A 26,263-nucleotide genomic window follows, 5' to 3' on the forward strand; every position below is an offset into this window, starting at 1 on the left:
CTGCATACTTTCATTTAATATTCTTGTAAAAATTGTATAAGCCATGCTTAGTAATGCTGTAGGCCTACCTCTACAGTTTTTGCTACTGTTGTATCCCCTTTCTTGTAAATGATGATTATTAGCCTAGTTTTCCAGCCGTATGCAGTTCATTTATTGCAGCATTTCTACCACTTTTTACTAATTCAGAGGTTATGCCACCTTCACTGGTGGCCAATTATTTACTGAAGTTATTTGGGACCATACACTTATGTAAACACTTTGTTTATTGTTGTTCTGATGGACATTTTACATGACAAACAGAAGAATGCTGAAGATTAGATGGGTAGATCACATAACTGATAAGGAGGCATTGAATAGAATTGGGGAGAAGAGGAGTTTGTGGCACAACTTGACAAGAAGAAGGGACCAGTTGGTAGGACATGTTCTGAGGCATCAAGGTATCACCAATTTAGCATTGGAGGGCAGTGTGGAGGGTAAAAACTGTAGGAGGAGGCCAAGACATGAATACACTAAGCAGATTCAGAAGGATGTAGGCTGCAGTACATACTGGGAGATGAAGAAGCTTGCACAGGATAGAGTAGCATGGAGAGCCGCATCAAATCAGTCTCAGGACTGAAGACCACAACAACAAACATTGGTTGGTTTGAGAATGGGCATAACCCAAAACTGGTCACCAACTAAATAAACATACATTTTAGTCGCAACTCTGGCTCTTTTTGCATCACAGATATTTTTCTATTCGATATATTTAAATTTATGGACTGTTTAAAGATAAACATAACAATTCAGAATTATTTGTAAGGAAATGACTTTTGTTAGGTGTACTATAACATACATTAAAGAATTTCATGTTTCCTTCTCTCAGATTAAACCTCTCTGTGTAAACTTTAGCAACCCTCCCTCCCCTCCCCAGCCTTCGCCTCCCCCCACCCAGTCCCCTGTGAGATACAAATGAAAGTTACAGATGTATCAATATATGAAACATCGTCAACTTCTGGTATGGGCACCTTTGGTGGGGCAGCTGCTAGTATCACATGTCCATCATGTGGAACTCGATTGTGTGCCAGTACAAGGCTATCAGGTGGCTGGCTTGTTCTGTTTCTCCTTCACTAGCTGCTATTACCTGACTATCTCCACAAGATGAACTGTGACCACTGCTGCTGTTTACCTGGTCTGGTTTGGATGCGTGTTCGGATAGTGACTACCGTGCCTTCCAAGTACTGCATTACAGTCTGTTACTTGCACTTCACTCGCTGATATAAAATTTTTATACAGTGCTTTTAATTGAAAAGCATGTGGTTTCCACCACGTAAGCCTTGTTTGTAACTGTTCTTAATACTATAATTGCAATACACACACACACACACACACACACACACACACACACACACACACACACACACACACACAATAAAGTGGTTGCGCTTTGACTTTTATTGGTTTCAATTGGAAATTATTATTGTTTGATTTTGTCAACCACTGGACAATTCAGTCTGTGGTTACAGAATGCTAATTTTGTCTTCAGTAAAGATGTGTTAGACCTAATTTGATAGTTACAATACACAGGACACAGCAAAGAATTTTATAATGGATTAAAAAGAGGAAAAATTGTCAGTCTGGAACTAGGTTTGTTGAAAAGAATATTACATGTGATACTTGTGCAAACGTGCTATTATTCGGTTACTAAATTTTAAAATGATGACAGCACTATATTTGTAGAATGATGTTATAAACTTTTAGTTATTAAGATTAATTAAAATTTTTGACACTGTGATGTGTTCCAGTTATAATACTTAAATTAACAGCTCTTCTGAACCTCAAGTCCAAGGTTTTGTATAATGTATCGAGATAGTAAAATTCTGGTCGTGTCTGACAGCCCGTTCCTTTCTGGCGCGTGCCGCATACTTACTGTTGACCCTGGCCGCTTCATTGCTGACATCGACCAGCTGCTCGAACAGGTCACGCACTTTCATGCCGGTCTTGTCGTGGTACTCCTTCCAGACGTACTGCAGCTCATCCCAGTCCCTGCTGCGTGCCATGATCAGGGTCAGATCTGGGAGAGAATTCCACTTCATGTAGCTGACTAATGTCATCCAGACGCACGGGCCAGAATCCGTGTTTAATTACAAATAATTTGATACAGGGTACACGCCAGTCAAAAGATAACCAGTTTCTGTCTGTAAGACCACCTTCAGGTCATTTTTTCACATTTGAAAATGGTTGTACAGTTTTCTTATGACTGAAGTGTGTTTGTGATGACAATATAACTGTTGTTCAACATCACTATGTAACCAATATATGCTCAAAAATAACAAAAAAATAAATAAAAAATATAACACTAGTCAAAAGAACTTTTTTGTCACTGATTACTTCCTACCTAGCGAAAAATAGAAAGGATGCTCCAACAGTTCACATCTCTGAAGACAACACTAACAGAGAAGCTTAATTCTTTTAATCATGGATTATTATTATTATTATTATTATTATTATTATTATTATTATTATTAGTAGTAGTAGTAGTAGTAGTAGTAGTAGTAGTAGTAGTATTAGTAGTACTGTTACTATTAAAGGAAAATAAGTAATGTAAAAGCTCAGTGATGGTGAGGTAACATAATACAATTTCACAAACCTGGGTCCAGGCGAAGATTGCAGAGGAATGCGTCTTTGTACGCACAAATGGTCGCTGTTTCGTACACTGCCAACATCTCCCTGATAATTCGGTTGTACTGCATGACAAAAAAGTATAAATTCGTTAGTGGAATATGTCAAGTGACTTGTAAAACCAATATGTGAGTCAGAGCAGTACATACCATTCCACTCATGAGAATGAAAGCCACTAAGGTATGTGGACAGCAGGTGATGTGATGTTTCATGCTGCACGGGTGAAACTGATGATTTTGGGTTTGGAGTCGAGTTGCTATTTTCTACCCGCAATATTTCAACTACTACTCATTTTCTTCCTCAGCTGTCTAGTGCGAGGTCGCTGCTCACCGTTTGGATTCCAACCAAACTGAACGAGATGAACTACTCTATTGTAGCAATTAACATATTTATCGGTGAAGGATACTTTCTTGCAGCATTTTTCTCACTTTAAACATTTTTTGTCTTAAATTTCTGTGAGGGTGCTTTATTCTTTGACAGCAGTGGGAGACGGCATCTAAAGTAACAAACGGTTCCCACTTTGGTTGGAGACCTAACAGTGAGGAACAAACTCAGTGCTTGACACCTGAAGAAGACTAGTAGTCGCTGAAATACCATCTAAAGAAAATGACAGCTCACTGCTCTACGATCAACTTTGTCTGCTGAGAATGGTGGATGCTGATAATTTGAGTTTGCCAAGCAATTTATTTTGATGAGTTCACTTGCGTCTGTCAAAGTTAAATGAATATTAGTGAAGTTCCAAAAGACTATGGGACACTGGACACTCACGCCTCACCTAAAAATGAAAAAAACTGGAGGTGAACCTGACGTGTAACGTGCCATTCATAAAATGAGATGTTCCACATGCTCGATATTCATTGGCCGACGAAAGATGTTTGTGGGTTAAGGTAGGTAGTAAGTAGGAAGCACCGCACTTTTGGGAGGCTTTTTGATGGTTTGTGCAGATCGGATTTGTATTTGTACCGTGCAGTTGGTGAAGCAGGCCACGGACTGGTGCCTGTACCTGCTGGGTGGAGTCGTTTTCTCCGTGGGAGGGCTGCAAGGGAAAGGCACGAAGTGCACGAGACCTCCACTACGACAAAGAAATCGTTACAGCATTGACGTTCAGATTTTATTGTGTGTGTTATTCCACTGGAACAAGGAAAATCACTTTCAGTATCTCCAACACAACGGATTGAAATCTGTGGGTGTGAAGCACTGTCACTGGGGTACTGAACAGCAGGATCCTTGGCAACACTGATATTGTACAGCAACCACGAGAAAAAGTAAGAGAAGCAAAAACCCTAGCAAGATACGAAAGTTGCGGATTGACTACTGGACTGTTTCGTGGCCTATGCCTAACACCCCCATTAGGGAAATAGGAAAGCTTGGCATACTGCAAGTGGCAGAGTGGGATGTTGGCAGGTGCAGATTCAAATTCTTCAGTCAACTTTTGGAGAAGAGAGTAGCACTAAAAATGAGAATCTGAAAACTGTCGTGAAACTCTGGAGAATTGCGAGCTGCTTGATACAAATAATGATTTCTGGAATGGAAGCAGAAATGGCTCATCTACTCACTCATGTAGTCATAACCTGCTGACCTGTGTTCATAGTGCCAGTAAAATACTGGTAATGGTGAGCACACAGTTCAATTTTATATGTTTTAACTTATGGCACTGTCAAAGCTGTGAGAGCTTGTAGCTATTATGAGCCTTAAATAAATTACATGACACATATTGTTCTCAAATATTTGGATGAATGCTTTTTAAAAGCTATATTACTCGGAATTGCAATTTATTGTAAACTACACCTACTGATCAAAGGTATGTGGACATTAAAATGGTGTGCATTCACCCTCTGTCTTCGTGACAGTGTGAGCTTAGCTGGGGACACTTCTAATGAGATGTCTGAATGTCTGTATCAGGAATGGCAGCCCATTCTCCCTGAAGAACCAAAACCACAGAAAGTAGTGATGCTGGACACTAGGTGGACCAGTCCATTTCAGGTTGATGTTTTCCACAAACTATTGCCTTACAGATGGTGCTTTATGACAGGGTGCATTGTCATTCTCATACAATCACCATCTCTGAACTGTTCCCCTGCTGTATGCTGTACACACACTACCACAAAGTGTGTACTTGTCCTTCCACTTTTAGTTTTTCTTAAGCACAATAAGAGGACCACGCCCTAACTGTGAAAGACAGCACCAAAGTGATGCACGTGATGGTAGCTAACATTCTCTAGGCATTTGGAAAATAAGAGCCCTTCCATCATGTTGCCCCAGAGTATACAGGGTGGTCCAAAAAAACGCTGACAAGATATAGGGACAGGTTCCTTACACCAAAACAACAAAAAGAATTGTCTAGTAAACAAGGGCTCTAAAATGTTTACCTTAAGAGCTGTGAGAACTTGTTCGTCTATGATACTGTGACATGCATCTCTTGCACATCAACCTCTTAATGTTGTGCATTTGGGAAGGAGGTAGTATGGATCAACACAAGAAAAAAGTCTAGTAAACATGAACTCTAAAACGCATACATTAAGAGCTACGAGCACTTTGTGAGTAGAAGGGATGTGTTTTACATTAGCGAATAAGAACAAGTGCTCATAACGCTTAAACAGTACATTCTAGGCACTGCCTGTCGGTCATTTTTTTCTTGGTTTGGTCTCTACTACCTCCTGAAATATGGAAAGCCAAGTCCTCGCTGTAGAAGAGATCTGTTTCGTACTATCGAAGATGAACAAGTGCACATAGCTCTTAAGGTGTGCATTGTAGAGCCCACATTTACTATTCTTTTTTTCTTGTTTTGACATAAGGAACCTGTTCCTAAAGCTTATTGGTATATTTCTGTGACACCCTCTTCAGTCATCACCTGTTCAGTGGTGACAATTGCTGCCCCCTAACATTAACTACAGCGACTACAGAAATGTGTAGCTTAAGAAGCGCTGCTCGGCCACCGTACCCCATTCCTTTAAGCTCTCTACACACGCAACTGTGCCAGCTCACCCTGTCGAGGAGCTCCGGGGGCAGCGCGGACGGCCCCATCACAGACAGGAGGCGCACCGTGCGCGCCAGCCGGGGGTTCCCCTGCACCTGCTCGGGCCGCACCTGGCGCACGATCTGCCACAGCGCCCTCTGGAAGCGGGCGTACTCCTCCTGCGACTGCAACTGCAACACCGAGGCGGCAAGACATCTGCCATCAAATGTCGTGCAGCAGAAAACATCAGAGAACTACTATAAAGAACACGAAAACAATATGTTAAGGAGGAGGGGAAAAGGCTTCTAAAGAGATGTCCACAGAGTGGAGTTCATTTTCAGATTAAAATAACTTTGTGACTGACGTATTCCAATTGGGGGGGGGGGGGGGGGGAGAGGGGGGGCAATGGGGTCAGTGTTGCCAGTGTGAATCCAGAAGCCAGCTGCAATTGAGAAAGCTCAAGTGGTGCTCAGGAAACAACTGAGATTGGCTGGCAACTGATCCCTACCACACATCTCGATGAAACATCAATTGCAAAGTTGTTTTAATCAGAGTGTAGAAGGAAAATCGACAGACTAGTTCCGACAACCAGATGAGTGACATGAGGATGCAATTTATCTCCTACTCTGTTTAATAGCACAAGCATTATAATACTCTAATCAGGGTGCCATAATACTGTACAAACATCTTACACATAGTATCTACAAAGTAGTCTCAATGATAATTTGAGAGGGGAAAAACATAATGAACTATTCAGAAAAGGTTGGGCTACTAACAATGAAATATTATTACGCACTGTAGTCGAGATGGTGTAAGTAGATCCCCGACAGCTCGTAGTGTCGATACCACCTTTCAACTGCGAACCACTGCAGGTGAAAACATTATCTTCCTACAGAGCTGTTACAGCACTGAGGTGTTGCCACAGAGGCATTTACAACATTGTGTTACGATACCGGTTGAGTTAGGCACAAGGAGCTGCTGTGTCTGGCCCACTGCAACTGCCAGGGATCAACTTACACTGACTCAACTACAGGCAGCAAAATAACTGAGCAAGGAGGACAAAAAAAGTAGACTAGCACTGGTAGAAAAGGCATTCCTGGCTGAGAGAAGTCTGCTCACATCAAACACAGGCCTTACAGTGAGGAAGAAGTTCTGAAGATGTGTGTTAGGAGCACAGCACTGTATGGTAATGAAACATGGACTATGGGAAAATTGGAACAGAAGGGAATTGAAGCATTTGAGATGTAATGCTACAGACAATTGCTGAAAATTATGTGGACTGATAAGCTAAGGATTAAGGAGCATCTCCACAGAAGTGCCAAGGAAAGGAATATGTGGAAAACTCTGACAAAAAGAAGGGACATGATGGTAGGGCATCTGTTAAGACAATGGAAAATAACTTCCATGGTACCAGAGTCATCTGTAGAGGCCAAAACCTGTAGAAGAAGAAAGAGGTTGGAGTTAGTACAACAGATAATTGAGTAGTGATAAGGTTGTGCTATTTTGACAGAGGAATGACTGATGATGGCAGAAGTAAGACAATATAACACGTAGAATGGCATTAACAAGAAAGGCATACATGAAATGTGGAAAGCTGTAGTAGTAGTATAGTAGCTTTATTCATCCATAGATCTCTTTTTACGAGGATATAGAACATGTCAATGTATTTACAGGCTTAGACCAATTTAAAATAAGCTAATTTGTATACACATATATTTACAGACTTCTAGTTAGACGTAGTCATTAGATTTACTCCTGGTATACAATATTTTGTTTTTTTTTACAAATAACTTATTGAATAATGTAATGCCACACTGTTCACTCATACCTCACTACCAGTCACTGCACAAACTATACACACATTGTTTCATAACACTACACACACACTACTACACACACACACACACACACACACACACACACACACACACACACACACACGTGATCTCTGGGCTATTTTCTGTATCACAGCTTCCTATTTTCTGTATCACAGCTTCCCACTTGCTATCTTGAAAAACTGAGTCAGCATCTCTGCATAACAAGTGAGATGTTGAGCTCAGAAAGAGGAAGAGGTGTTAGTATTGTGCTATGCCTAGCTTGGGGGTAAGTATTTCTAGAAAGAAAAAATGTGTTATGTGGAATGCTGGATGTTTTATTATTATTATTTATTTGTACAACATTTTTTATCAAACCCCTACTCTGTTTTATCTAAGTAATCCTTCAATGTATAAAATGTATTGCACAATAGGTACGTTTTGCTGCCTTTTTAAATAAGTGTATTTTTGCAATTTCTTTAATCACTTTTGGTAATTTATTATACAGTTTTATTCCTTGATAGAAAATGCCGTTTTGAGTTTTATGTTTATTTTTTCTTGGTAAATGTGAGTTGAGTCTAGCTCTGGTTGCATGGTCATGGACAGAGCTGTTTGTGCAGTAATTACCAATGTCATTTTTGATGTGTACAACTGATTCGTAAATGTATTCACATGGAGGAGTTAAAATCCCCAGTGTTTTAAACAGATCTTTACAATGAGCTCGACTAGTATTTTTGGTTATTATTTTTGTGACTCTTTTCTGGAGTTTGAAAATTGTGTTCATATTGTGCGCATTTGTTCCCCAAAAAAGAATGGCATAATGGCATAGCTAAGAATTGAGTGTACATATGAATAGTATGTAACTAAAAGACACTGCATGTTACACACTGATGATAGGATTCTAAGGGCATAACATGCTGATGACATTCTGTTTGCAAGTATCTTTGTGTGTTCACACCACTTCAACTGAGAATCAATATTCATTCCCAGAAATTTTGCATTTGTTACACAATGCCAACTACATCTAATTTAACAGTCATTTTTCCTTTTCAAACTGTAATTGATGGCATTAGTTTTCTTTATGTTCAATGTCACTTTATTGCTTATTGACCAATCAAAAACTTCCTTGAGAGCTTCATTTGCTTTCTCAGTGACTAAAATATTGCTGTCATCAACGAAGAGAATTTTTTTACCTTGAGTAACACTACCGAAAAAGTCACTGCTGTACATCAGGAACAGTATTGGTCCCAATATGCTACCTTACGGAATCCCTATATTTATGTATTTTGGTTCTGATAAGTGTTTTACTACATGTTTAGATCTATTTCAAGTATGTGTTATCTCTGCTCTTTTGTACCCTATCTGCTAGGTATGATCGAAACCAGTCATTAACTATCCCTCTTATTCCTAATGCTTCTAATTTATTCAATAGTATCTTGTGGTCGACTGTATCAAACGCCGTAGAAAGATCCAAAAATATGCCTGTGACACATTCATCTTTATCAAGAGCATCAAGTACAACTTTTGTGAATTCCACTATGGCTGACTCCATGTTCAGAAACCAAACTGTGATTTGCTTAAAATATTGCATTTATTCAGGTAATTCATTAATCTGTCTTTCATAATTGCTTCTATTATTTTTGAGAATGCTGACAACAGGGAAATTGGCCGGTAATTTTCTATGTCTTCTGCATTACCTTTCTTAAGCAAAGGTACAACTCTTGCCTGTTTTAACAGCTCTGGAAATGTTCCTGATGTGAAGGATTCATTTATTATATTTGTTAAGGGGCCTTTTATAATCCCTATGCATTGCTTCAGTACACACATTGGTACTTCATCTGGCCCTACTGACTTTTTAGTTTTTGAACAGTTTTATTGACTTCATTCTCTGTGGTTGGAAGTAACATCATTGTATTTAGTGCAACATTATTGACAAGCGTTATATTTGTTTTGGGGAATTTCTGCTGTAACTTCTCTGCAATACTTGAAAAATGCTCACTTACATAGTTTGCTAAGTGTTGTGGATCATTTATTACCTTATCCCCCTCCCTTAGCAGTATGTTATTCTGTGACTGTTTGCCTCTCTCCCTGTTTCCTTTTTTTATAACATTCCAGACTGCTTTGCTTTTATTCTCTGCATTATATACTATTTTGTCATTAAATGACTTTTTTGCAGCAATCAGCACCTTCCTATAGATCTTTTTGTATCTGTGATAGAAATTTAAGAATTCTGGATCATTGAGAATCTTTTTCATGGAACTGAGGTGTTTAAGTGTTTGGGAGGACTTCTTAATACTTGCTGTTATTCATCTGTTTTTGTGAGATGATACAGACATGCATACTTTTGGAAATGCCTTTTCAAAGCAATTTAAACCATGTGGAGAATTTAGAGAATTTTATATTCACATTAGTTTCCTTATTCACTTCATCCCAGCTTTGCTTTCCTAGTTCTTGTGAAAAATCTTTTATTTTGATTTCTGATAGATGTCGTTTGTAAGCTTATAGTTTAGGGAATGATTCAATGCATAATTTTACTTTTATTATTTGACAGAGATGGTGTGATAGTCTGATATCTTTTACAGCTACATCACATTTTTCCTTGTCCATATTAGTGGCTACATGGTCGATTACTGATGAAGTAGTTGTGGTAACCCTTGTTGCACTATTGACCAATAGGGACATGCCAAAACTTTGAAGGATGTTTACGAAGGTGCTGCTGGATTCATTTATGATATTAGTGTTGATGTTAATGTCCCCACACAGAATTATGTTGATCTTTGCACTTGAGACTTTATCTAGGACTTCTGTTAATTTATTGAAAAAAGTGTCCACACTACCACTGGGAGATCTATACACTCATAAAATGATTATTTTTTGGTGATACCAAGCCCTGTTAATTCTGTAGCTGATATTTCAAAGTGTTTGTCTTCACTAACTGTACTGAGGTCAGTCTTGATTTGAACTGTGTTCCTTTTCTGATATAAATGCATGATACTCCACCCCTTGAAGTAGTTCTGCAGTAAAAGTTTGCCCTTTCATAAATTGATAATACTAGGTATTGGATTTCTGTCTCTCTACACACCAGTGCTCAGTAATACAAACTACTGTGCAGTTCAAAGATTGGAGCTCAACTTCTAATTGTTATATTTTATTTTTTAATGATTGCATGGCTTGGTGGAGGATTGTTAAGTCTGTGAAATGCCCCGTATTACTCTTTCCAGTGGTTTGTTTTTCTTTGTGACATCTGGTATGTGTGATACTTGAAGTGTTAAAATCTGTCTTGTGAGTGATTGTTTCAGTATTTTTTAAACTGCTGGAGATACTCTTGAGGCCTGGGAACCTGTTGTCTCGCTTTATCTTAAAAAAGACCTTTTCCTACCTATGACAACAGGCATTTGACCATATGTGGCCCGAGATCCACCACCTATACTTTCATGAATCAGCCCTCTATCACATGACTTAGCCCTGCATTTGGCTTGAAGATACTGGTGGCCTGGTACACCACCCCTAAACTTTCCTGCAACTGAGGGCCTACACCTCGCCCATGGCTACTACCTAGCAACAGCACATTCTTCTTCCTAAATGTTAACATCATATATTAATTTAAGTGTTAGGAAGCCTTTCTGGTGATATTTGTGTGGAGTGTTGCATTGCCTGAAAGTGTGTAGACAATAAACAACTGAAACAAGAGTAGAATAAAATATTTTGAAATGTGGAGCCACTGAAGAATGCTGAAGATCAGCCAGGTAGAGTACAGAACTAATGAGGAGGTACTGAAGTAAAGACCGTAACAACAGTGACAGCAAGTCTTATACTGCCATATAAAGACAAGTCATGGTGTAACATTGCTACCAAAATCCTTGGCTGATTTACTTCAGATTTATACACAGTATTCTAATAAATGTTTGGACAAGTGGACTGGTTATACACATGGATTACAGAATTCAAATTTTTTATACATATTTTTAATATATACAGTATGTAAATATACTGTATATATTATATGAAGGAGAAATGTAGTTAGCCAAAACTCTACACACTCCTGACTGACTAAATTCAAATGTTTATACAATACCCCTGATAAAAATTTATACAGGTGTAGACTACATATTTTTAAATATATATGGTACGTAAGTATGTATATAGCTCATAAAGGGGGAAAAAGTTGTTGGCAAAAATCTCGAAAATTCCTGGATCAGTTTACTTCAAATTTTTGCTCAATACTCTAGTAAATATTCAAATGGACATAGGCTGTATACTATTTCCAACAATAATTTACAGGTTTGCTGTTAAAAGTGACTGCGAGGAAAAAATGCTGTGCTGTGCTGTGCAAATGTTCAGTTTAATTTGTTTCTCATAGTCAGTTCTAACTACAATATCGGGGCGTTTAAACCATTAGAAAGGTTGTTTCTCTCATATATATTCTTTATAATTTGTACAATTTAAACATATATGTTACCCCCAACTACATGCTGCTTTATTTTCTTTCTTGCGTCAGTTTTAATAAAAATCAGGAAAGCTGTATTTATGCCTAATTGTCTTACCATTAGAATACTACTGTGGAATCTGAATCATCGAAAACTTTGTAATCAGAGACTTTCACAGATTATAACCATGTGAAATACTGTCATTGAAACTACTGTCCTCACACATCCAGTAGCTGAAGAGGGCTCTCATACCCAATATACTACTCATCCCAATCGATTTACCAATTAATTTTAAGTGTCATCAGTTCCCAATCAAAGTTTTCTTTGCACCAGCAGTAAACAAGACTAAAGTTCAGAGAAATAAGGAATAGGAGATGGACAAGAAGGGTGGGATGGAGGAGATGAACGGAGAAAGGGGGAGAGGGAGGGGGAGGGAAAGGAGGAGGAGATGGAGATGGAGAAAGGAGGATGGGGAGGGAAAGGAGTAGGAGATGGAGATGGAGAAAGAGGAGGAGGGGGAGGGAAAGGAGGAGGAGATGTAGAAAGAGGAGGATGGTGGGGAAGGAGGAGGTGGTGAGGAATAGAGAAAGAGAAAATGAGGAGGAGACAAAGAGGGAGGGGGAGGAGGAGATTAGGACATACATCCAATTGCCATACACAGTTAGCTGTGGCAAAGCATTGCAGGTTTCACATGTAAATATTTTTGACTGTCTCATTGCAGCTGTGCACCAGAAAATGAGCTTCGAAAAGAGCATCTATGATTTTGGTGTGTGTGTGTGTGTGTGTGTGTGTGTGTGTGTGTTTTACATTTTCGTCGTTGTTGTACTTAATTAAGAAAATTTTGTTCTCATGTTACATTACCCACATTTGTAAACCAGTATGCATGAATAAATGTTATTCTAATATCTACAGCGACAAAGGGAGTTTCAAAATAAACAGAATGGGTAGATCTGTATGGCATGTCAGTATTAAAATTGGTTCCTTACACTGATAACCTTAAGCTGATATCTAGGATAGAAAATTTCTTGCAGATAGCTGTTTATGAACTGAATAAAGTATAATACATAAACACCAAAAACAGTCATTTGCATTAAGATAATAGAACAAGTCAATCACTTCACACTTCGTGGTTGTTATATAACACGTGATTATGGTAGAAACATACAAAATAAAGTGAATAAGTGATGTAATATTTGAGTAACAGTCAGCAGATGCCTGAGAAGTATTTCACATCTACATATAAATCTACATCTATACTCTGTGAACCAGTGAGAAGTGCACAAGAAAGGATACTGTAACAGTTATTAGGGCTTCTTACCATCCCATTGAATGGAATAATTGTGTAACGGTTTCTGTGCATGCTTTAGTTAGTCTAAACCAGTCCTCATATCCCCTATGGGAGTGAGATGTGGTGTATTCCTAGAGTCATCATTTAAAGCCAGTTCGTGAAACAGTGTTGGTAAACTTCCTTAAGATAGTTTACATCTATCTTCAAGAGTCTGCCAGTTCAGTTCTTTCAACATCTCTGTGACACTCTACCACAGGTCAAAAAATCCTTGACTATTTGTGCTGCCTGTCTCTGTGCATTTTCAATGTGCCCTGTTAGTCCTCCTTGGTACAAGTCCCACAAACTTGGTCAATATTCTAGGACAGGTTGCACGAGTGATACGAAAGCGATCTCATTTACAGATAAAATGCATTTCTGTAGTATTCCACTTACAAACTGAAGTGTACCACAAGTTTCACCCATGACTGAGGCTATTCCATTTTATATCCTTAGGAAGTGTTACACCCAGGTATTTGTATGAGTTAACTGATTCCAACTGTGACTCAACGATATTACTTTCATAGGATACTATGTTTTTTTCATTTTGTGAAGGGTAGGATTCAATTTTGTGTTTCTGAACAATTAAAGCAAGTTGGCAGCCTTTATGCCACTTTGGAATTTCATAAAGATAGACTGAAATCTGTGCAGCTTTTTGAAGACAGTACTTCATTTTAGATAACTGGATCATCTGTAAAGAGTTTGAAGTTTCTATTAATATTGTCGGCAAGATCACTAATACACAATATGGACAGTAAGGGTAGCAGCATACTTCCTTGGGGCACACTCAAAGTCACTTCTACATCCATAAATGATTCTCCATGAAAAACAACACATTGTGTCCTTCCTATCAAAAAAGCCTCAACCCAGTCTCAAATTTCACTTGACACCTCATACAATCATACATTTGCTAACAAATGTAGGTGTGTTACGGAGTCAGATTCTTTTGGAAAAAAAAAAATCAAGAAACACTGCATCTACCTGACTGCCTCAATCCAAAGCTTTCAGTGTGTCATTTGAGAAAAGTGCAAGTTGGATTTTGTGTGATTGATGTTTTTGAAACCCGTGCTGGTTGGGATGGAGGAGGCCATCCTGTTCAAGATACCTCATCATTTTTGAGCTCAGAATATGATCTAAGATTCTACAACAAATGGATGTGAAGGATGCTGGACAGTAGTTTTGTGCATCACTTCTGCTAACCTTCTTGTAGACAGGTGTAATGTGTGCTCTAACCAGCTACCGGGTAGAGTTTTTTGTTTGACAGATTTTCGATAGATTAGAATTAGCAGACGGGCTCATTCAGCCACAAATTGGGTGTACAATCTCTTAGGGATTCCATCGATTGGAGAAAGAGGTCAAAATAAACATCATGCCCTCCCTTTTTATTGCACATGAAAACCAGACATTGCATGTTGTATCACCATACAGTGAGACCTTCAGAGGTGGTGGTCCAGATTGCTGTACACACCGGTACCTCTAATGCCCAGTAGCACAACCTCTTGCACTGATGTATGCCTGTATTCGGCATGTCATACTATCCACAAGTTCATCAAGGCACTCTTGGTCCACATTGTCCCACTCCTCAATGGCAATTCGGTGTAGATCCCTCAGAATGGTTGGTGGGTCACATCGTCCATAAACAGCCCTTTTCAATCTATCCCAGGCATGTTCATGTTCAATAGGGTTCATGTCTGAAGAATATGCTGACCGCTCTAGTCCTGAAGGAAGTCATTCACAAGATGTGCACGATGGGGGCACAAATTATCGTCCATGAAGGCGAATGCCTCGCCAATATGCTGTCGTATGGTTGCACTATTGGTCGGAGGATGGCATTCACGTATCATACAGCCATTATGGCACCTTCCATGACCACCAGCGGCGTACATCAGCCCCACATAACCCCACCCCAAAACAGCAGGGAACCTCCACCTTGATGCACTCGCTGGACAGTGTGTCTAAGGCGTACAGCCTGTGACCGGGTTGCCTCTTCAATGACTGGTTGAAGGCATATGCGACACTTGTCGGTGATGAGAACGTGATGCCAGTCCTGAGCGGTCCATTAGGCATGTTGTTGGGCCCATCCGTACCGTGCTGCATGGTGTCGTGGTAGCAAAGATGGAACTCGTCATGGACGTCGGGAGTGAAGTTGCACACCATGCAGCCTATTGCGCACAGTTTGAGTCATAACAAGACGTCATGTGGCTGCACGAAAAGCATTATTCAACATGGTGGCGTCACTGTCAGGGTTCCTCTGAGCCGTAATCCGTAGATATCTGTCATCCACTACAGTAGTAGCCCTCGGGCGGCCAGAGCGAGGCATGTCATCGACAGCTCCTGTCTCCCTGTATCTCCTCCACGTGCGAACAAACATCGCTTTGGTTTACTCTGAGATGCCTGGACACTTCCCTTGTTGAGAGCCCTTCCTGGTACCAAGTAACAATGTGGATGAGACCGAACTGTGGTATTGACCGTCGAGGCATGGTTGAAGTGCAGGCTTGTGGTGTACCTCCTCCTTGGTGGAATGACTGGAACTGATCGGCTGTCGCGCCCACTCCGTCTAATAGGCGCTGCTCATGCATGGTTGTTTACATCTTTGGGCGGGTTTAGTGACATCTCTGAACAGTCAAAGGGACTGTGTCTGTGATACAGTATCCACAGTCAACGTCTGCCTTCTGGAGTTCTGGAAAGCAGCGTGATGCAAAACGTTTTTAGATGTGTGTAAATTTTTAGGCGTCATGGACCCCCTGGTTAGGTACCATGGACTCCCAGAGGTCTGCAGACCCCACTTTTAGAAACATTATGTTAAGGCATTGATGTTAGTTGATACTTATACAACTCTCTTAGCGCCTTTAGTTTCAGAGATGCTGGCATTTGCTATTGAAATTCCAATTGGTTGGAGTAAAAAACAAGTTCCTTACTGAATGATGGGATAAGTTCATCTCGTCTACAAATTTTCGGGCCAATTCCACAGTTTGCTGTGAATCGCCAAGTTGATGCTTTGTTTGAAGTTTCATAATCTTACGTCTTCTAATTCTTTAGCACTTTTTGAAGTTATGCAAGCATCCACTGCTTGCCTCGGAATCAGTGTAATCTGTGTCGCGTGCAATTCAATGTCCATAACGTAGTACGTCACAGAATCATGCCTGTCTCCTAAATCATGCCGAGCATCTTTGAGAAGCGCGAACACCAGTTTTTGTAAGAAGTCCGCCTTCTCCTCGCTTGAATATCCATAGTTTTTCTTATGCACTACACGGTCAAGCTGCTGTGCACTCATCCGAAATCTGTTGATAATATCTATTGTACTATGCTGCGGATAATATACTATGTACGTAATTGTGTTAAGTACCCGCTCCTTGGACAACCATTGTTCTTTACTGTGTTTCACTGGAGACGGAATTTGTGGTTCCCTTTCCGACAAGGATGTTGAACTACATGGCCCAACACGTGTTTCAGTATCACTTTCACCTTTTAAGCACGTATCTTCATCATTTTATGCCTCATGTACATTGTCCGCACACTCGAGGGTATAAGGTAGCACACATTCCACTGACTCATCTCGCAGAAGCGCTAAATATTTCATCTGCCACTCCTTTCTCACTCTGCGAAATACCTGGTTCTTTTCTGACGAAACGCGAACTTCGGCAACTGGTGTTGTGATATAATGCAATTTTGCTTTGTTTATCATTGCCATTTCTCTGCCCTTACCAACACCACTAGCACTGTAGCACTGTTGTTGTATTGTATTGTCTTGTATGTTAACTGGGGACCTAGAAACGACGGAGAGGCTCCGTCCCCGCCGCAGCCGCAGTGGTCCACAACCCCACGACGACTACCGCAGTCCACTTCACCTCTCCGCCGCCCCACACACCGAACAACTCTTTCAGGGTTATTGTGCGGTTCGGCCCCCGGCGGAACCCCTCAGGGAACGTCTCACTCCAGACGAGTGTAACCCCTACGTTTGCGTGGTAGAGTAATGGTGGTGTACGCGTGCGTGGAGAACTTGTTTGCGGAGAAATCGCCGACATAGTGTAACTGAGGCGGAATAAGGACAACCAGCCCGCATTCGCCGAGGCAGACGGAAAACCGCCTTAAAAACCATCGGCAGACTGGCCGGCTCACCGGACCTCGTGCCGCGGACCAGGCGCTCCTTCCCAATCCGCAAAATCGTGCGTTAGACCGCACGGCTAACCGGGCGGGCGTTGTTGAGTTACTCGCCGACTAAGCAGCTCAGCTATGCTCCATAGCCTCACGCTGCGCTCACCACTGGATACCTCCAGTCCCACCCCGTTGCCCTTAGCAGCCAGTGTTGTGGTTGCATGGTAGACAATGTGTGCGACGTCGAATGGCATAAAGATCATTGGCCTTTTGCGGTTTCGCACTCAAGGGGGTTTCTTGTGAGAGACCACAGACACGGGATGTCGCGGATGTGCCGCAGGGAATCGCGCGTGATGCTTCCGTCGTACTGGAGGATAAGCCACTGGAAATTGCGAGTAACACAGAACAGTTTACTCGTTACTGGGTGGTGCATTGTTCAGTGTACTATAGTACTTTGTTGTACACAACAAAGAGCGCTGACGCGTGCAGGAAAACGAGACAAACTGGGCCGGAAAATGTTTACTTCTATGCACGAAACGATTGTAACTTGTATTCCGTGACGCAGTCGGATGACGGTGTGCCCGCGAAGAGGGAAGATTGCACTTCCGAAACGCGTCTGTTTTAATGTGATCAGACTTCGAAGTGGTTAACATCGGAAGGATAGGTGTCTGAAATATTTCCTTAAACTGGGCGAGACGGAACTGCCCAGGGATTGGTAACCGCAGAACGGTTGCCTAGTTGTGTGTGCGTCGTTACAGTTGGCAACTTTCTCCGCCACGGCAGAAAACCCACTGGTATTTGGCTCCCACGGTGTGGCCGGCTGACGCAAGGTTAAGTTGTAGCACAACTCCCACGGCCGGAGCAGATGTCGCCATGGCGAGCACGCAGTCCAGCGAAAGCCAGCTCTGCTCCCCGTCCTGAGGTAGCTGCGCGTGACGTCACTGTGTGGATCTGGTGACGGGTGCCCAGAGCTTCAGGAATAAACGGCAATTTTTCTTCATTCCACTTGTTTCAGTAACGCAATGTGGGGTTGCGGGTTAGCCTTTACGCGAACATTACGTTAGTTTCCGAATGTTTGTCTTCTATAATATGAGGTTTGTTACCTCGTGGCTCTGAGCACTATGAGACTTGACATCTATGGTGATCAGTCCCCTAGAACTTAGAACTACTTAAACCTAACTAACCTAAGGACAGCACACAACACCCAGTCATCACGAGGCAGAGAAAATCCCTGACCCCGCCGGGAATCGAACCCGGGCGCGGGAAGCGAGAACGCTACCACACGACCACGAGCTGCGGACTGTTACCTCGTGTTTTAAATTCTAGACCAGTTTCGGAACGTTGCAATTTTCAAATGCAGTTGCGTCAGGGAAATGGGCGTATTTTTTTAGTGTAACGATATACGTTCCAGTGACGCAATTGCATTTGATAGCTGCCACATGCCGTATGTGGGCAGTAATGTAATATGCGAAGTAATAAAATTCATATGCATACGAAATAATTCTGACAGCTCACGGCGTATATGAGAAAAGGCTTTTGGCAGTCATAAATTACGCCGAGGCTGTGGAGCCACATGTAAAAGAAACTAATGGAATTTTGTTCTCCCTCTATTAGTTTCGTCTAATGCCCACATCACCAGGGTGCTTCCTTTTATTCTGTAACATATGAAATATAGCACTGTTACTTAGTGGAATATGTTGAGTTTAAATTTTCTTTCGAATTCCTCTTTTTGCTAACACTAAATACAATCCGTTCTAATTATACTTCTGGGACTTAACTAAAAGTAAACTTCGTCCGAACAGGCCTCGGGAGAAAAAACGGTACCGACCGACCGCAGTGTCATCCTCAACCGATAGGCGTCAGCAGCTGCGAATATGGAGGGGCGTGTTGTCGGCACACCGCTCTCTCAGTTTTCGAGACGGGAGCTCTCCCTCGTAATCAAGTAGCTCCTCAGTTGGTCACACAGGCGCCGAGTGCATCCCGCCCGCCGTCTGTAGCTCCGTCCGACATGGCTAATACTGTCAAAAATGTGCTCAGTAGAGTCAGGCGGCAGGACTTTGCTGACCACATAGAATGCGTACACGTTTCTTAGACCACAAGACTCCTCCAGGGAGCTGCTGGAAAATACGATCATGTGAAGTTGGCACCCAACTTTCGAGAAATATATGTTTTTTCAGATCCTTCACAGGTATGCCATAGTTCTGGAGTTGTCTTCACAAAATTTCTGCATCTACATCGGTACTCCACAAGCCACCGTTCGGTGCGTGGCGGAGGGTATCCTGTTCCACTACTAGCCACTTCCTTTAGTGTCCACTCGCAAACAGAACCAGGGAAAAACGGCTGTCCATATGCCTCCATGTTGTTGTGGTCTTCAGTCCAGAGACTGTTTTGATGCAGCTCTCCATGCTACTCTATCCTCTGCAAGCTTCAACATCTCTGATTAACTGCTGCGACCTACATCCTTCTGAATCACCTTTGTGTATTCATCTCTTGGTCTCCCTCTACGATTTTTACCCCTCCACGCTTCCCTAAATTCGCGATCCCTTGATGCCTCAGAATGTGTCCTACCAACCGAGCCCTTCTTCCAGTCAAGTTGTGCCACAGATTCCTCTTCTCCCCAGTTCTATTCAGTACCTACCGATCTAATCTTCAGCATTCTTCTGTCGCCAAATTTCGAAAGCTTCTATCGTCTTCTTGTCTAACCTATTTATCATCCATGTTTTACAGCCATACATTGCTACATTCCACACAAATACTTTTAGAAAAGACCAGTCTACTTCTACCATCATCAATTATTTTGCTCCCCAGATAGCAAAACTCATCTACTACCTTGAGCGTCTCATTTCCTAATCCAATTCACTCTGAGTCACCTGATTTAATTCGATTAAGTTCCAGTATCCTCGTGTTGCGTTTCTTGATGTTCATCTTATATTCTCCTTTCAAGACACTGTTCATTACGTTCAACTTCTCTTCCAGGTCCTTTGCTGTCTCCGACAGATTTACAGTTTCATCGGCAAATCTCAAAGTTTTTATTTATTCTCCATGGATTTTAATTCCTACTCCAAATTTTTCTTTTGGTTCCTTTACTGCTTGCTCGAATACACACGAATAACATCGAAGGGTTACAAACCTCTCTCACTCCCTTCACAACCACTGCTTGCCTTTGATGCCCCTCGACTCATGTAACTGCCGTCTGGTTCCTGTACAAACTGTAAACAGCATGTCGCTACCTGCATTTTACCCCTGTCACCTTCAGAATTTGATAGAGAATATTCCAGTCAACATTGTCAAAAGCTTTCTATATGCTAGATACGTAGGTCTGCCTTTATTTACCTTCTAAGGTAAGTCGTAGGGTCAGTATTGCCTCACGTGTTCCAACATTTCTACGGAATCCAAACTGATCTTCCCCGAGGTCGGCTTCTACCAGTTTTTCCATTCGTCTCTAAAGAATTCGCGTTAGTATTTTGCAGCCGTGCCTTTTTAAACTGATAGTCCGGTAATTTTCACATCTGTCAACTCCTGCTTTCTTTGGGATTGGAATTTTGGCTCTCCGAAGGCTATCAGTAGTTCTAACGGAATGTCGTCTACGTCCGGGGCCTTGTTTCGACTTAGGTCTCTCAGTGCTCTGTCAAACTCTTCACGCAGTATCATATCTCCCATTTCATCTTCATCCACATCCTCTTCCATTTCCATAACTTTGCCCTCAAGTGCATCGCCCTTGTATAGTCCCTCTATATACTCCTTCCACCTTTCTGCTTTCCCTTCTTTGCTTAGAACTGGGTTTCCATCTGAGCTCTTGATATTCATACAAGTTGTTCTCTTTTCTCCAAAGGTTTCTTTAATTTTCCTGTAGGCAGTATCTATCTTACCCCCTAGTGAGGTATGCCTCTACATCCTTGCCGTCTTTGCTTGGCCACGTTGCACTTCCTCTCGATCTCATTTTTGAGACGTTTGTATTCCTTTTCGCCTGCTTCATGTACTGCATTTTTATATTTTCTCCTTTCATCAATTAAATCCAATATATCCTCTGTTACCCAAGGATTTCTACTAGCGTTCGTCTTTTTTCCCAGTTGATCCTCTGCTGCCTTCAGTATTTGGTGTTTGAAACCTACCCATTCTTCTTTTACCTGTATTTCTTTCTCCGGTATTTGTCAGTCTTTCCCTAATGCTCTCTCTGAAACTCTCTACAGCCTCTGGTTCTTTCAGTTTATTCAGATCCCATCTCCTTGAATTCCTACCTTTTCGTAGTTTCATCAGTTTTAGCCTGCAGTTCGTAACCAATAAATCTGTCTGAAATCTTCCAGTGCCTCCAGGCCTCTTCCACATACACAACCTATGATTAAGTTGTGCTCTGCGAAAGATTCTACCAGGCGGTTTCCTCCTCCTTTCCTTACCCCCAATCCATTTTCAGCTACTACTTTTCCTTCTCTTCCTTTCCCTTCTGTTGAATTCCAATCCCCCATGACTATTAAATTTTCGTCTCCCCTAACAATCTGAATAATTTCTTTTATTTCGTCATACATTTCATCGATCTCTTCATCATCTGCGGAGCTAGTTGGCCTATGAACTTATTCTGCTGTGGTAGGCATGGCTTCATGTCTATCTTGGCAACAATAACGCATTCACTATGCTGTTCATAGTAGCTTATCCGCGCTCTTTTTTTATTCGTTATTAAACCTACTCCTGCATTACCCGTATTTGGTTTTGTATTTTTAACCCTGTATTCACCTGACCAGATCTTTATTCCTCCTGCCACCGAACTTCACGATTTACCACTATATCTAACTTTAACCTGTCCATTTCCCTTCCTAAATTTTGCCAACCTACCTGCCCGATTAAGGGATTTTACATTCCAAGCTCTGATCCATAGAACGCCAGTTTTCTTCCTCCCGGTAACGACGTCCTCCCACCCGAAGATCCGAAGGGGGGACTATTTAACTCCAGAATATTTTACCCAAGAGGACGCCATGATCATTTAACCATACAGTGAAGTTGCATGCCCTCGTGAAAAATTACGGCTGTAGTTTCCCCTTGCTTTCAGCCGTTCGCAGTACCAGTACAGCAAGGCCGTTTTGGTTAGTGTTACAAGGCCAGATCAGTCAATCATCCAGACTGTTGCCCCTGCAACTACTGATAAGGCTGCTGCCCCCCTTCAGGAACCACACGTTTGTCTGGCCTCTCAACAGATACCCCTCCGTTGTGGTTGCACCTACGGTACGGCTGTCTGTATCGCTGAGGCACGCAAGGCTCCCCACCAAGAAATAGGTCCATGGTTCATGGGGGGGGGGGGGGGGGGGGGGGGAGGCTGCACTTTGCGGTCTTTCAAAACAAAAAAAATGAAATGATGAAGGTGGTGTGGTGGCCCTCAACTATGTACCCTTAGACTCAAAGCTCAAATATTAAAGGTTTTGGCTGGTTTCGTTGTCTTGGGGCTGGGATACGTAGTTGCCGCATTACAAGCCAAATACTGCTGAGTCTATAGTATACAATATGAATAGACGCATGAATCGAATGGCCGAAGGTTCCTATCACTCGGCAGTTGCGAATTTTGAACGTAATATAGACATTTATAAATGAAAGATTGCAATTAAATAAAATCTGCAGGTACTATCTTAACGACTTTAAATGGCGAGTGCGATAGTAGAAGTACACTACTGGCCATTAAAATTGCGACACCAAGAAGAAATGCAAATGATAAACGGGTATTCGTTGGACAAATATACTAGAACTGACATATGATTACATTTTCACGCAATTTGGGTGCATAGATCCTGAGAAATCAGTACCCTGAACAACCACCTCTGGCCGTAACAACGGCCTTGATACGCCTGGGCATTGAATCAAACAGAGCTTGGATGGCGTGTGCAGGTACAGCTGCTCCTGTCTGCGATGCAGCGTCAAGGGTGACCGCAGCCGTGGTCTCCGAGCTGATAGTCCGTGCTGCTGCAAACGTCGTCGAACTGTTCGTGCAGATGGTTGTAGTCTTGCAAACGTCCCCATCTGTTGACTGGGGGATCGAGACGTGGCTGCACGATCCGTTACAGCCATGCGGATAAGATGCCTGTCAGTTCGACTGCAAGTGATACGAGACCGTTGGGATCCAACACGGCGTTGCGTGTTACCCTCCTGAACCCACCGATTCCATATTCCGCTAACAGTCATTGGATCTCGACTAACGCCAGCAGCAATGTCGCGATACGATAAATCGCAATCGCGATAGGCTACAATCCGATCTTTATCAAAGTCGGAAACGTGATGGTACGCATTTCTCCTCCTTACACGAGGCATTACAACAACGTTTCACGAGGCAACGCCGGTCAACTGGTGTTTGTGTATGAGAAATCGGTTGGAAACTTTCCTCATGTCAGCACGTTGTAGGTGTCGCCACCGGCGCCAACCTTGTGTGAATGCTGTGAAAAGCTAATCATTTGCATATGATAGCATCTTCTTCCAGTCGGTTAAATTTCTCGTCTGTAGCACGTCATCTTCGTGGTGTAGCAATTTTAATGGTCAGTAGTGTACTTTTGAGAATGCAGTACATTTGTGCCAAACACTTAAGGTCCAGCAATTAAATAAAATATAGGTTGAATAACAGGGAAAAAGTAGATTCCTACTGCACGTAATTAGTTATGAATGTCAACACAGCTTGCGAGATATTCACTTCTAAGCGCATACTACGTCTTCACTTCCGAAACCACGGAGATCTCACAAGTTCACAAGTCGGAACTACTACGTTTTTCTACCTCCCACGCCCACGCGCAAACTGCTGCACTCTCCAAGTGTTTCCGCGACTGAGCGTCCGCCGCGCCGTACTGTGCAAGACTGCCCGTGTCCTGCGCGACTGTCCCTCGCACCGCCCTGTCCACAACTCCCTCGTGTCCTCTGTGCGAACGGTGCTCCTCCCCAACCTCCATACGTCTCTCTTAGTAAAGAGTGCTGTGATTGGCTAGCGCATTCCCTCCCTGTCTCCAAGCCTAACGTGCACTCACAGACATATTGAAACACATACAAAATACTGGATTTACATTTAAATAACTTCAAATTAAATAAATATTCCTATGGCTGGACCATAAACACGCTCTGACACACATTATTAGATACATAAACAAATTAAGTAAACATATATCAAAGGAATAGAACAAAAGGTAGGTCAGCAGCTTTCAGTCTCTCTGCTTTCTAAAACGCAGAAAGTATTTAACCAATTTCTTCATGAATAGTATGTATCTGATACAAACAAAGATACAGATGAAGAAATGTATTCATTAGCATGCTGCTACCGTTTTTTCGTGTAACTGTAGAGCACTTACGACCTCACGCGATCGATGGTAATCGGCCACTTTGACCTCCAGTAACTCATGTACTATTTAAGTTAAATGCCTGTAATTTATACCAATTTAGGTTTACACTAATAGCTTAGTAAAGACACGTCGATCGACAAAATCTGAAGAACCGTTTGGATTTTGGAAATTCGTTGCTGGGTGTTACTTGTATAATTTACAGTCAGATACTGAACTTAAAGATATTGAAAATCTGATTACACCATCAGAATCGTCGTGCAAATAATGGTGATGTACATGTTTCTTTTTGAGGTATCACCATTCACCTGGCTACTATTAATTTCTATACGAACTGTGAAGTGTCTGCTATTATGGTTTCACAAAGTCCGCCATCTTTGGCACTCTCGGCACAGACATCTCCTTCATCGACACAAAGCACCGTCCTAGTCACAGCGTCAACACGGAATTCCCAGCCACGCGATCGGGCTGAGCCCCTCTTGCTTCGGCCAACGTCCGGCACCACGTGGTCGGCCTGCCGAGCGGCCCACGTGGCTACTGCTTCCTCCCAACTTAGAATATTTTCAGGGCGTCACAATTCACCCGTTACCTCATACCTTAACTTCGCGAATGTAACGGGAACCGCTGTTCCTACTGCGGCAAGGCCGCTGGCTAGCTATATTTCCCACGGATCACTAAATGTGTGGTCCTTTGTGCGTTTCTCATACAGCATGCCATCTGTAGCCTGAGCATCCGTTATTAATGAAATCGTAATTTTTACTGTACAGCAATCACGTTCCTGAAGGGTAAAAATACTGCCATAATGCGAAGATCAGTCGAATCTTAGGAGACGTAATAAATCTTAACTCAAGGGTTCGCCACAGTTAGGAGTGTGGCTGACCTGGAAACGCCATTTGTGCGTACAAGCGCACCTACACAGTTGCCCGTTAATCTGCACCTCTGTCTACGTACGGAACTCTACTCTGCAAGCGTGTGGGGGAGGGTACTTCTCGTAAAAATGTCTCTTTCTCTGTTTCGTTCGTGAATGTGTGAGGGAAGTATGTCCGTTGATAGACTTCAGTATGATTGTCTCGCCGTTTTCATTTCGCGGTACATATGTGACCGGAGGAAATACGTATGTCGCCCACCTCGTCTTAGAACGCACGCAACCTTCTCCATGATACACAACGCCTTCCTTGTGGCGCCTGCCGGTGGAGTTTTTTTGAGCATTTCCTTGAGCTCTCGTGTTTACTACGCGATCGCGTCACGAAACGCGCCGGTCTTCGTTGGACCTTCTCCATCTGTGCTATTAATCCAGTCTGTAAGAGTGCCAGAATGAAGAGCAATACTCAAGAATCAGCCGAACAACTGTTTTGTACGGCGCTTCGCTCGTGGATGAGTTACATTTCCTCAATATCTTTCCAGTGAATCCCAGCCTGACGTCTGCTTTTCCTACAATTTGTTTTAATTTGTCGTTCCGCTGTAGGTCGTTGCACACATTTACCGCTAGGTATTTTACAGTAGTAAGGGTTTTTTGTTATTTTTCACCAACAACGTATTGGAACTGTATGTGGTGTCTTCGTCTATTTACGTGCAATGTGTTACATTTATTTACGTTCAACATCAGTGCCTTCCCAATCATCCTTCCTGTGCACGTCTTCCAGCATTTGTTACAGCCTTCTGATGTTGCAACCTTTACACAGACAGTAGCA

The 26,263-nt window shown here is 42.1% G+C and overlaps 1 protein-coding gene across 1 annotated transcript in view; it reads right to left on the reverse strand.

Annotated features, from left to right (window-relative positions):
• The window catches only part of LOC124718913 (angiotensin-converting enzyme-like), a 228,905-nt gene that overhangs the window by 66,495 nt on the left and 136,147 nt on the right, over positions 1 to 26,263 (reverse strand). Inside the window, exons 4-6 of the mRNA XM_047244568.1 lie at positions 5,647 to 5,808; positions 2,630 to 2,726; positions 1,910 to 2,053 (exon numbers count right to left, since the gene is read on the reverse strand). Coding sequence (XP_047100524.1) covers positions 1,910 to 2,053; positions 2,630 to 2,726; positions 5,647 to 5,808 — 403 coding nt within the window. The remainder of the gene's footprint in view (positions 1 to 1,909; positions 2,054 to 2,629; positions 2,727 to 5,646; positions 5,809 to 26,263) is intronic.

This window comes from Schistocerca piceifrons, chromosome 10, assembly GCF_021461385.2.
Source record: "Schistocerca piceifrons isolate TAMUIC-IGC-003096 chromosome 10, iqSchPice1.1, whole genome shotgun sequence".
NCBI lineage: Eukaryota > Metazoa > Arthropoda > Insecta > Orthoptera > Acrididae > Schistocerca > Schistocerca piceifrons.